Source organism: Octopus bimaculoides, chromosome 28 (assembly GCF_001194135.2).
Source record: "Octopus bimaculoides isolate UCB-OBI-ISO-001 chromosome 28, ASM119413v2, whole genome shotgun sequence".
NCBI lineage: Eukaryota > Metazoa > Mollusca > Cephalopoda > Octopoda > Octopodidae > Octopus > Octopus bimaculoides.
The window spans coordinates 13258032-13271293 of NC_069008.1; the positions used below are offsets into that span (position 1 = coordinate 13258032).

The following is a 13262-nucleotide window of genomic DNA, read 5'->3' on the forward strand; positions in this document are numbered from 1 at the left end:
GCAATGTTGGGAGAACAAACAGATACACACACACACACATATATATATATATTTATATATATATACATATATACGATGGGCTTCTTTCAGTTTCTGTTTACCAAATCCACTCAAGGCTTTGGTTGACCCGAGGCTATAGTAGAAGACACTTGCCCAAGGTACCACGCAGTGAGAATGAACAGGGAAGTGCAGCATTGATAACAAAAGATTTGTGGAGCAAATGAAGGGCTAATTTTGACTAAGTGACATATCATGCATCTGTTTGGAAGATTCCAGGCCCTAACCTTGTCATAGAAAAGTGGGTGGGTGGGTGCAATTTTTGAATGTATCAATTGACTATTCCCCTTACCCAAAAAGTTTCAAGGTCTTGTGCCTAGAGTAGAAATAATTATATCAAGTAGGTGAAATAGGGTACTTCCAAAGGGTCTCTAGAGTAAGGTAATTCAATGCAGTGCAAAGCTTGGATATCAGGGAGTCTCTCCAGGTCAATCAACCACTTCTCTGCATCGAGAAGTCACAGATCCTGTATTACAGACATGTGATGAGAATGTCGTAGGAAAGAATCACAAAACAGATTCTTCAAGTCAAGACAAATGGCAAGAGACATAGGGATAGACCTAGAATGAAATGGTTGGATTATATCCATATTGTAAGTGGGTCATGGCTTAAGAAAGACACAGGGGCTTTCAATGAGGGCTGCTTCTGGTAGGATCCAATGGAAGAAGTACCTGCAGTTTCTAACCCATCAATCTTCCAGAAATGGTGGGCACCTAGAAGTAGACCATAAACAAGGTGGTTGGATAATATCCATAGTCTTAATTTCATTACACTTCAGAATTGAGCTAGAAAATCTAATGAGGGTCACTACTGATAGAACCTTATACACGAAGGGCCTAAGGATTCTACCTCCACAACACTCCAGGAAAAGTGGATGGAGATGGAAAGATGCATCATGCTGATGATTTCTAAAATGAATGAAATAGTGCTGTACAGGACAACGTCTGACCAGAAATCTTAACTTTTTAATATGCAAAGAAAAATAAAATAAAATATAACAAGAACACTCAGAGTGCAAACCTCCACCATGGCAACACCAACGTCCTCTCAAAGAGTAACCAGAGATGATTTTTAAAATGAGAATATCTGAAATATACTCAACTGCTCTCACAAATGAGAATACTAAAAATGAACCTGACTGCTCTCAAAAATTAAGTAGAAAAAAAATCCAAAATCCTTGTCCGGTACTGGATCGATCTCAAAATCTAATCAGTTTGTGCCAATCATGAGGCCAAACATCCCCTGAAAGCTTCATCTGAATCCATCCAGCAGGTCTTGAGATATCTTGTCCATGGACAAACAAACAAACAAACATGACTGAGAACAATACCTCTGCCTTCGCAAAGGTGGAGCTAATAAAATAAAAACAAAATAAAATATATACATTCTATGCATTTTGTTGTTCCTTACTGCTTAATTTCAGATTCAAATTTTAATCACACCAAATATTATGAAGATATGATTATCTGCCAGAATGCAACTCATGTATTATCATTATGTGCATGAATTGGTAAACTGACAGAAATGGTAATGTTACAGAAAATGTTTGGTGGTATTCAGTCTGTCTTTATGTCCATAGTTCAAATTTCTGCACATGTTGGCTCTGATCCTTTCACCCTTTTTGGGTCATAAAAGAGTACCAGTTGAGTAACCATGTGGATGTTCAACAAGCCCCAATCTGTGCCCCTATTTTAGGCCTTGTGCCCAGAGGAAAAAGAATAGTTATTATTTCAGTATACTGTAGATTTAGAATAAGTGTACCATATCCCTGCTTGTCTCAAGGGGTAACTAAACTATTTATCACCCAGAAAGTTTAACTGTACATTTATGAACAAAAGTGATTTTTAAACTTTTATTGTTGTTGTACGTTGCAATGGCTTTTGGAATTGATACAGTTAAATTTCTATGTGAGTAGATACATGTGTTGTCAAATGACCTGTTTGAAGGAATCCTTTACCACAGACAATACACACATATGGCTTCTCTCCTGTATGAATACGTTTGTGCTTATTTAAGTTACCACAATCTGAGAATGACTTACCACAGACAACACACTCATATGGCTTCTCTCCTGTATGAATACGTCTGTGCCTTATCAAGTCAGAACTTTTACAGAATGCTTTACCACAGATGTTACACTGATATGGTTTCTCTCTTGTGTGGCTTCGTTTGTGGTAAGTTAAGCCATGATATACAGAGAATGATTTACCACAGGTATCACAATGATATGGTGTCTCTCCTGTATGAATTCGCTTGTGGCTGGTTAATGCACTACTTACAGAGAATGATGTACCACAGATATCACAGTGATATGGCTTCTCTCCTGTATGAGTACGTTTGTGCCTTATTAAATTAGTACTTATAGAGAATGCTTTACCACAGACGTCACACTGATATGGTTTCTTTCTTGTGTGACTTTGTTTGTGTGAAGTTAAGCTATGATTCAGAAAGAATGATTTGCCACAGATATCACAATGGTATGGCTTTTCTTTTGTATGAATACATTTGTGTCTGGTTAATTCACTATTTTGAGAGAATGATTTACCACAGATATCACACTGATATGGTTTCTCTCCTGTATGAACATGTTTATGTATAGTTAAGCTACCCTTATCAGGGAATGATTTATCACAGATATCACAATGATATAGTGTCTCTTTTGTGTGAATGCATTTGTGTTTAATCAAGAAATCCTTTCGAGTGAATGCTTTATTACAAACATCACAATGGTATGGCTTCTCTCCTGTGTGAACGCGTTTGTGTGTAATTACTTGACCATTCCGAGAGAAGGATTGACCACAGATATCACACTGGTATGGCCTCTCTCCAGTGTGAATACGTTTGTGTGTAATTAAGTGACCATTCTGAGAGAATGATTTACCACAGATATCACACTGATAGGGTTTCTCTCCTGTATGAATATGTTTGTGTTTAGAAAGATTACTATTATGAGAGAATGATTTACCACAGATATCACACTGATAGGGTTTCTCTCCTGTATGAATATGTTTGTGAGTAGTGAGACTTTGTTTTAGAGAGAAGGACTTTTTACAGATACCACAGTCATATGATAATTTTCTTATTCCTTTCAACATGTCTTCAAGAGAAATCACTCCTTCAAGATTCTTGAATAATTTTTCAAAGTTTTTGCATCACAATATTTAGACATTGTTCTGAATTTTGTTTGTGTATTCTATTCCTTAAAAATATTTCTGCCTTAAGGTTTCCATCAACTGTAAACATTAATATTTTGAGATTGTATAGATCTGATTTTAATTTGTCCATGTTTAGCCCTAAGTGGCAGTAAACGGTTGCATGCACGTGTGTGCCAAACTGGTCCCGTCCCCCAAAATCTCTTTTCTTAAAGGTTATTTTTATACTTATTTTCAATTTAAATAAGTACAAAAATTATAATTGTTTGTCTCTTGCACAATGAAATTTCCAATCTAATTATTGATAAGTGCCGTAAAATAATCACTTTCTTTCGATGGTGGCTGTATCCATGCAAAACCTTTTGAAACAGTAACTGATGATATCTGCTGTTCTCTAATGAAATATTAATTGATGACATCTGTTGTTAATCAGAATAGAAATCCTGTTCTACATATTTCAGACAATGCCATTGATCTCAGTTCCAAAGAAATATTTCACAAACAGATTTATCAAAACATAATTCTATAAGATCTGGGTAATGTCTCCTTTTAGTCTTCATAAATATTGATGATCAATCTGATGGAAACAGTTCTTTCATACCAATGTTCTTCAATATTCTGAAAGTACAGAAAAACAACAGAAGATGCTGAAAATGTAAAGATAAAACAGAAGATCTTTGAGGATAATATGACATTTTTTGGTGGGGGTGGGGGTGGGGGGAGACAGTGCAACTTGCAGCACATAAAGCTCTAAATAACAGCAAATAAAATATTGGCCTGGAAAACAGAGAGAATTAAGCAGCAGTGTTACGATAAAGCAGTTGTATACTGTCAATGCAATGTGACAGTCCCAATAAGGGAATCATACTGCTGCTATTTAGCCCTAGGAAGCTGGACCGCTTCCTGTCGGCCTTGACACATTTTCTGTGTCCTTATATTTGCAATGGGGAGACAAGCACCTCCACCCAGCTCAGTGTGCATTCAGGGACATGTTTCTGAGTCATTGCGCGTCATCAGCCTCAAGTAGCAACACTAGCAGGCTGAAGATGCATGTCAAACCCTCGCAAATATATATATTCTTAGTGAAAACACATTCACTGATTACAAAAATTAGAAATGATCTAATTATAAATCTCACAGAGACATTTTCAACCAGCTAGTGTTGCTACTTCAAGCTGATGACGCGCAATGACTCAGAAACATGTCCCTGAATGCACGCTGAGCTGGATGGGGGTGCTTGTCTCCCCCTCGCAAATATAAGGACACAGGAAATGTGTCAAGGCCGACAGAAAGCGGTCCAGCTTCCTAGGGCTAAATAGTAGCAGTATGATTCCCTTATTGGGACTATCACATTTAGTTGACAGTATACAACTGCAATATGTTTATTCTTATCCTCAGAATCTTTTTCGGTAAAAAGGCATTATAGTCTGTTTCTAAGAGTCATTTATGTGTAAGTACATTAACTGTCCTCAAATACCTTATGCACCCTGTAAAATGTACTACACTTCTAGGCCCCTGAGGACAGCTTACGTAAATGTTTTTAGGGCAGTCTGCTTTTACATTTTTTATGATAATAAACTGCATGTTAACTGAATGATTTATATTCGTCAGAACATGTGGAATAAGGCCTAAGTCTGAAAAACAAAAAGCATGGATATTTGGAGCAAACGTATGAAAATGCATTGGAGAGGCAAAGGATTTGTAACGAGGCTAATTTTATAATTGCATGTTTAGACTTAAGTACTTGGAAATTGCCTGCCGGTGTAAGTCTCCACTGATTGGTCATGCAACCAGTCACGTGATACTGAAATACTTTATTGAGTCAAGCATTTCGATTGGTCTAGTTTTATGCAGATACGAAGTGCATATCCAGTTGTGTTGCACAATAAACCACCAGAAGTGATAAAATATAAATGTTCACCCGAGCCATTTGTTGTTAATAAATAGCACAAAGTTTTTCATTTTATCAGAGGGGAGAATTTGATTTCAGAAAGCCACGTCATATTATTTTCGTTCCTATTGAAGCACTTATAACAAAGTGTGACTGAGTTGAAAAGCCAACTATTAACGATTTTCTACAGTCTGCATTTCTTCATGATGTATTAATCTGGTTCGTTGTATAATTTTATTTAGCCGAAGAATAAAGTGTCGCTTTTCATCAAAAGCTCGTTTTTTTTTTTGGTATCATTTCCGTCATTCCATATGCATCTCAAGAGAAGCAAGAATTTGTATCGAAAGGGCCAGAGACACAACCTACCAGCTAAAGATTCATCTAAGATTTCATAAAACAGTATTATTCTAAAGGACCAAAATAATCAGTTCCAAATTCACATACATCGTCTCGGCAGAATTCTAGTTTAAGCACCCCATATAACTCCTCGTAATTTTTATTTTTTGAAATTTTCAGAAAATGTTTTGCAAATTTGTGTTCTACATACAGGAATTTATACGATTAGGAAGAAAAAAAAATTATGATTTTCATCCACCTATAAATCCCAAAACTTGCAGCCTTTTTCGAATTTGTTTTTTTAAAATCAGAGTTTAAAATACAATCTCTGCAATGAACCTCCCTCGAGTGAATCATTCTATTGTGTTTATGTGAAGAAATATATCGAAAAGGATTCAACGCACGTGAGAGTAACAAAATTATTTTATTTCTTTTTAGCATAATTGTACGAATTCCAAGGTGCAGAACACAAATTCGCAAAGATTTCAAAAAATAGAAAAAAGCTATGACGGATTAAATGAGAAATTTAAATCAGAATTCAATGTCTCTAAGGAATTCGGTAATTTTTCACACGATCTTCACTAGGGTGTTTGGGTCAGGGTTACGGTTAGGGACGGAATTCCCTAACCCTGACCCTAAAACCGTAGTGAAGATCGTGAGGGTGTTAATCTGAAAAATTACCAGGAATTCCTCGTCAGACTTTACAAGACAAATCTTAACCTTCTGCCTGTCCTGCATATCGCATATGATTCACTGGACATATTTCATCGGTGTTCAAGCATCATAGATGATTACACAATTACAGTTTTGTTCAACCTCTACAATAACTTGCGTCTTATGAAAAAGAAGGTTTTAAATTATTCAGAACATAAAGGAAAAACAAGGGCAAACTAAAAGTCTGAAAACAAGCATAGACTTTCAGGATAAACTTATGGGAAGGCTTTGGACATAGAAAAAAAAAAAAAAAAAAAAAAACGTTAATAAATTAAATCGGTTTCGTTTTGTACCAGATGTCCTGGACGTTTAGAAAACAAACTTACGGAGCAACATTTCTGAGTAAAACAATAATATTTAATCTATTTGTTAATACTGTAATTATGATTAGTAACACTTACACATGGACGTTTTGGGGTCATGAGATGACCTCAGGTAAAAAAAAGTTGAAAACCACGAAGTCAGGGAGAATCTCAACACATCTTGCAACAGCAATTGTAGCTGTAGAATTGACACTTATTTTACATATAACAAACAAGACATAACGTGTGTAAAATGAGGCGAACATGAGAGACACAAACAGAACAGCAAAAGTAATGTTTTCAATGGAAACAAAACAAAGTTGAATCCAGTCAGTAGAGGCATCTATCGGATAAGTGAGGAAATACATCTTGTAAAGGGGAATAACTTAACTCACACTTAAAAATATAAACGTACAACAATACTTGAGAAGGTTGGGATTGAAAATGGCCCGAATGACTTGAGTTTACGGTTTTCTGAGGGCAGATTAGATAATATACTCCTGTAATCTTCCAGTTTCGAGGGGTAAAAGAAATCGGACGATATATATTTCTATACATATAAGACTGAAGTTATTTCCCTTGAATATTTCTTTTACCCCTCGAAACTGGAAGATTACCATATACTCCATATATAGAACTTAGTTTGAAAAGTAAAGCAATAAATCGTATTTTGTAGAGGCTGTTTTAAATCTAGTAATCCTCTTAAAATATATCATATACAACAAAGAAAAGTGAAAAAAACACGGGTTTTATTTAACATACAGGGACAGGTCATTACATTATTTACATTTGACGGATATTTGTCTAATCGACTGGCTCCTCTCCCAAAATTTCAGGCCTTGTGCCTAGACTAGAAAAGAATATTACATAACTTTAAATGCTTAGTTACTCTTTTATTATGAATTTCTAGAAAAAGTGTAATTTTCGTTTTCAGCATTCAAAACTACATCGGAATTACATTTTTGGAAATGATATATTAAAAATTTTATACGCATGATCTGAAAATGAGGTGAAGAACTGAAAGAAAGAAAATAGCGCAAAAAAAAAAAAAAAATTATGAAGGAAAACAAAACAAAAATCAATTTCAGTCAGTAGCGACATCTAATGGAGCAGTAAGGAAATATATAGTATAAGGGGAAACAACTTACTCACACTTAAAGCTATTGTCAATATTATGATGAGATTTGATTCATATACTCTATATATAATATATAGATACAGCCTAATGCTTAATATATAGAATATACTTTGGAAAGAAAAAAGGTAAACTGTATTTAGCAGAGTCAAATTAATACACTTGTCAAGCAGGATCTCTTTCATATCAATTCTCGTAAGATATTTCGTACAGCATCATGCATACAGTATGTTTATAGGATGAAAGTTAAATGGTAAAAAGTAAAGAACTTGAATTTATTTAATAGAGACACAGATACAAATTATTATATTTCTTAGACAGAGTTTTGTTATGTCTTTATCACTATACTTACACAAATTAGCCAATTAGAAACAGGACAACAGGTTACAGTATATTATTGCACAGCATAGTCGGGTTTCTGGAGGCCGGGTAAGAGGCCCGCTACTGTACACAGAGGTGGATATTTTAATAAGGGGAACTGGCTCGGTTTTTACATCTGAGAAAGGTAAGTTGATAATGGTTTCTTTTAAGGCTTCAATAATGCTTGTAAAAATGAGACTAATGTGGCGATATTTGCATTATTGTGTGTATCTTTGTAACGATTGTAAAGACTAAAGTCTAGTCACTAGACTATCGAATGTTGTTATAGTGGAGTCTCCCGTCTTAAGCGAGAGGTGAGTGTTGAGTAATTTCTTACTGAACAACTAGTACAGATGGTTTGTTTCTAGTGAACAAATGTTTGTATTTTTATTAGCTCACTCCCTCGACCAAATCGATATTTCCTTTACAGGTGCACGGCGTGCCACACGTCAGATGTGGAGGTGATCGAAGTTTCAAGCGACATCACAACTTGGGATTGCGCTGGCGTAGGTGTTTAATCGGCCTAGTGAAGTTTCGGATCAGGACGCCCACATAAGTTGGATTTTCGGTAAATTTCTATACTTTCACCCTCACGATTTTCACTAAGAAGGAAAATAAAACTCGGACTTTTTTTTGCGTGGAATCAAGTACCCTGACCTCCTAATATGCCACAAACCCCTTGTTTTTGTTGAATAAAGGGGGACCCCCCACCGTATCCCGGAATCATTGGAAATTTTTCGAGAGTGTGTGGAGTACATGTAAGAATTTGTGTGTGTGTGTGTGTGTGAAACAAGTAAAAATATAATATTAAAACAAAATATCTTTTTCATACCTCATAAATCACTAGGTATAATATATGTAATATAATAATAATCCCAGATTGCAGAATAGATTTGAAAAACTAATCCACTTAACTATTGCAATTTTTGGCGCCGAAATCGGGTAACTAATGCATTTAATTTTTGTGTGGAGAGAGAGTGACGAAGTTTACCTAAACATTCAATGGTATAGCAATATATTATATTATAAATATCATCATCATCGTCGTTTAACGTCTGCTTTCCATGCTAGCATGGGTTGGACAGTTTGACTGAGGACTGGCAAGCCAGGAGGCTGCACAAGGCTCCAATCTGTTCTGGCAAGGTTTCTACAGCTGGATGCCCTTCTTAACGCCAACAACTCCGAGAGTGTAGTGGGTGCTTTTTAAGTGCCAAGAGCACGGGGGCTAGTCAGGTGGCACTGGCATTGACATACTCAAATGGTGCTTTTTACGTACTGCTTCGTCACTCACTCACTCTCTCTCTCTTCCTCTCCCTCTGTCTGTCTGTCTCTCTCTCTCTACACACATAAAAACGAAATACATTAGTTACCCGATTTTGGCACCAAAAATTTCAAAGAGAAAGTGGATTAGTTTTTCAAATATGGTAGATGCATGCATCTCCTGTTGTATTCAGTGCAAACATGTCACTCTGCATGTGTGTGTGTGCCTGCATTTATGTTTGTATGTATATATGTATGAGCACCATCTTGGCTTAACATCTGGTGTTCCTTTATTGATATTCCCATAACCTAACAGTTACGGAATAAAAACAGGCCAATAGAATAAGTATGAGGCTGAAAAAGTTAGGATTGAGGTTGGAAAGTTTCACTAGACCCTTTCAGGCAGTGCCCTTGCACGGCCACGTGAAAGATAAAACATTAAAAAGTTCCATGCGCTGTATAATTATATTTCAGTTTAAGAATCTGTTGATATTTTGATCCTGGGAATATACGTATGTGTACAACAATGTAGAACAATGAAAGTTCAAAAGTAATGTTTATACTATTTCTCTCTCATTTCAGAATACCAGAAGACATTGGAATTTACACAATCCTGTTTGGAAGAATAACCTGTGAAATATTGTTAATCCTTTAATACAAGTGTCAAGAATGTGTGCAAGATAATCTTATATCCTAATCAGACTTTCATGGCACAAGAGATTGCAACATCTGGTATTAGCTTCAGATCAAAGTTGGTGGAATTATGGCGGAAGAAAGGCTTTGTACGGAATGAAGAACAAACTCAAAAGGAAGAACAACACTCAGTGCAGTGATAGGTGTGTGCTTAAGAAGCTCACATTGCAACCGTGTGGTTCGGGGGTTCAGTCCCACTGTGCTGCTCCTTGGCCAAGTCTCTTCTACAGTAGCCTCAAGCTCACAATGCCTTGTCACGAATTTTGACAGATGGAAACTGTGTGGAAGTCCATCATAAAGATATTTGTGTTTGTGATTCTTTATGTCTGGCAAAAGAGATCAATAGAATGTATAACAGACTTTATAAAAGTGAGTAATGAAGTCAATAATTTTGGTTAAAACCTGACAAGGCAATGCCCCAGCATGGCCACAATCCAGATATTGAAGCAAGTTAAAGATAAAGGGAAAGAGACTGTGGTGAGAGAAGGAATGTTATAGAAAATGAATTGTGTGAGGCCGGTGTTATTGTAAAACACCATCTATAATGAGTGATTCTACTGGTGAGATGTCCAAAGATACAGAAAATACATCATACCACTGTGATATCTGTGGAAAGTCCTTCTCTCAGAAAAGTAACCTCACAGTTCACAAACGTATTCATACAGGAGAGAAGCCATATCACTGTATTATATGTGGTAAATCGTTCTCGCAAAAAAGCAGCTTGGCTGCACACAAGTGCAGTCACACAGGAGAGAAACCATATCATTGTGATATTTGTGGTAAATCATTCTCTGCAGGAACTGACCTAACCAGACACAAATTCATTCATACTGGAGGGAAATCATATCCCTGCAATATTTGCAGCAAATCATACTCTCAGAATGCTAGCTTAATTGCTCACAAACGTGTTCATACAGGGGAGAAGCCATATGACTGTGAGATCTGTGGTAAATCATTCACTCAAAACAGTACATTAACTACACACAGGCGCATTCATACAGGAGAGAAACCATATCACTGTATTATATGTGGTAAATCATTCTCTGAAAGAGGTAGCTTAGCTACACACAAACGCATTCATACAGGAGAGAAACCGTATCACTGTGATATCTGTGGTAAATCATACTCTCAGAATGGTCACTTAATTGCACACAAACGTGTTCATACAGGAGAGAAACCATATGACTGTGATATCTGTGGTAGATCATTTGCTCAAAAGTTTCAATTAACTACACACACACACATTCATACAAGAGAAAAGCCATATCACTGTGATATCTGTGGTAAATCATTCTCTCAAAGAAGCACCCTAACCACACACAAACACATTCATACAGGAGAGAAGCCACATCATTGTGATGTCTGTGGTAAATCATTCTCTCAAGTAGTTCAGTTAACTAGACATAAACTTTCTCATACAGGTGAGAAGTGATGCCAGTGTAATATCTCTGCTCAATCATTTTCTCAGAAAGTTTGTCTCATCACACATCGACACATTCCTACGGGAGAAGCCATATGACTGTGATATCCGTGGTATATATACACATGTATATATACATACTGAAGAGTATCTGTATCAATATCTATCTGTAGCCTCTTCTTTATCATATAATAGTACCAACTAATTCATTCATGTCACATATGAGAACTTATTTGCCAAAATGGTACCCTATCAACTCTATCCATTACTCATTTATAAAGGAATATCTCAGTATTGAGACTGTCTTCTCATTGCTGTGATGTAATCCATGTCTGATTAATTACTCAGCATCTACAAGTTCTATAGTCCAAGCTTTAAAGTAGTGCTTGCATAAATATGATAGTACATTTACTAGTAAGCTTACTGGCCATGTTGTGCTGGGTAAACATTTCTGGAATTGATTTGCTTCTGGTTGATGTGAAAATGGCAAATGAAGAGACACCCAGGAACATTTATAACCCATAGATCTATGCATGTGTTTTGTCAAATGTGAAGCTTGGAGTATCAACAGAGTGAAATGTTACCTTTCAGTAATGGAATTAAATCCTGCAACATGTATTGTGTAATTATTATAGTTCATACGTTTGACACAGTCCAATGCATTGTTGCCTGACTGGCTCCTCTGCCAGTGGCATGTAAAAAACACCATTCGATCATGGTCATTGCTAGTGCTGCCTGACTGGCTCCTGTGCCAGTGGCACACATAAAGAACCATTTGAGCATGGTTGATGCCAGTACCAGTTGACTGGCCCTCGTGTCAGTGACATGTAAAAAGCATCCACTACACTCTTGGGGTGGTTGGCATTAGGAAGGGCATCCACCTGTAGAAACTTTGACAGATCAGATTGGATCCTGGTGCAGCCTACTGGCTCACCAGCTCTCAGTCAAACCGTTCAACCCATGCCAGCATGGAAAGCAGACGTTAAACGACGATGATAAGTAAACATATGATGGGGGATATAATAGCAATAACCATGCGATGAGAGGAAATGGATTTTATTTTTGACATTGATATATGTATTTTAACTGAACTGTTTAGAAATATCCCAATTGTCTACATGTATATATATACCTCCAGGAGTATGTAGAAAATATGTTGTAGCCTGAAACACAATCAATCTCAAGTAACTGAATGGACAGAAACAAAAACGATAATAAGACATTTTGTTTGGTAAATAGGATTGTTGAAACTTGAGAATAAAAAGAGTTTTGTTGTCATCAGTGTGTTTTGCAATGATATTCTGATGAAGAGACAAAAACGTGACTGTTATTCTCACATCATTTCTCCATAACCCAAAATTGTACCAAAATGATTCAAGTTTTTCCTGATATTTCAAAAGCAAATATAAGAAAATGTGAAAAGGAAACCCATGAAGGATTATGTGTAAAACCTGAGGAATCGGAAGCTGAAGAAATGATAAGTGAGGGAATTGAACGAGAACCAGCTCAGCATAACAGACAGCAGATGAGAAAATGTGGTTTTGAAAGAATTTTATGAGTCCCCTAGAAAATTTGAAATTCAAATTTAAACCAGCACTTTGTACATGTTATTGAGATGTTCAAAATGTTTAATTCTTACATGTATTCACCTGATGAAAACGTGTTTTTTTTTCATGATGTAACTCTTCTGTTCATCAATAAAAAAATATCTGAAACAGCTGTAGTGAACCACGATCCATCTGTTATTGTTTGCTTATTCTTCACCTCACTCAGAACCTGCAATTCATTTGCATCTAGAATCTGTTGAGTGCAGTGAGTATACTCATGCGCAACTGTGATGACACGTCATATAATCTGTTGGCCATTTATGATTGTATGTAAATCCATATTTACTTTGTCCTCAAATATTGTGTAGACGACAGCGATATCACCAACTTCACCT

At 36.3% G+C, this 13262-nt stretch overlaps 3 protein-coding genes across 3 annotated transcripts in view; 2 read left to right on the forward strand and 1 right to left on the reverse strand.

Moving 5' to 3' along the window:
* The window catches only part of LOC106884138 (zinc finger protein 91), a 21613-nt gene extending 8559 nt beyond the window's left edge, over positions 1-13054 (forward strand). Inside the window, exon 3 of the mRNA XM_052977465.1 lies at positions 10416-13054. Coding sequence (XP_052833425.1) covers positions 10416-11332 — 917 coding nt within the window. The 3' untranslated portion in view covers positions 11333-13054. The remainder of the gene's footprint in view (positions 1-10415) is intronic.
* On the reverse strand, positions 1003-6786 carry LOC106884144 (zinc finger protein 678). The gene is made up of 2 exons (XM_014935376.2): positions 6552-6786; positions 1003-3827 (listed from the first exon to the last, which is right to left on the reverse strand). Exon 2 carries the CDS (start codon positions 3150-3152, stop codon positions 1953-1955), a length of 1200 nt encoding a protein of 399 aa, XP_014790862.1. The 5' UTR covers positions 3153-3827; positions 6552-6786; the 3' UTR covers positions 1003-1952.
* Positions 12690-13262, forward strand: part of LOC128251090 (uncharacterized) — a 2266-nt gene continuing 1693 nt past the window's right edge. The window contains exon 1 of the mRNA XM_052977466.1: positions 12690-12801. Within this exon, the coding sequence (XP_052833426.1) occupies positions 12690-12801 (112 nt within the window). The remainder of the gene's footprint in view (positions 12802-13262) is intronic.

Bases quoted from the DNA above. Each gene is read 5' to 3' on its own strand.
- LOC106884144 (XM_014935376.2), bottom strand. From the start codon at position 3,152: ATGTTGAAAGGAATAAGAAAATTATCATATGACTGTGGTATCTGTAAA.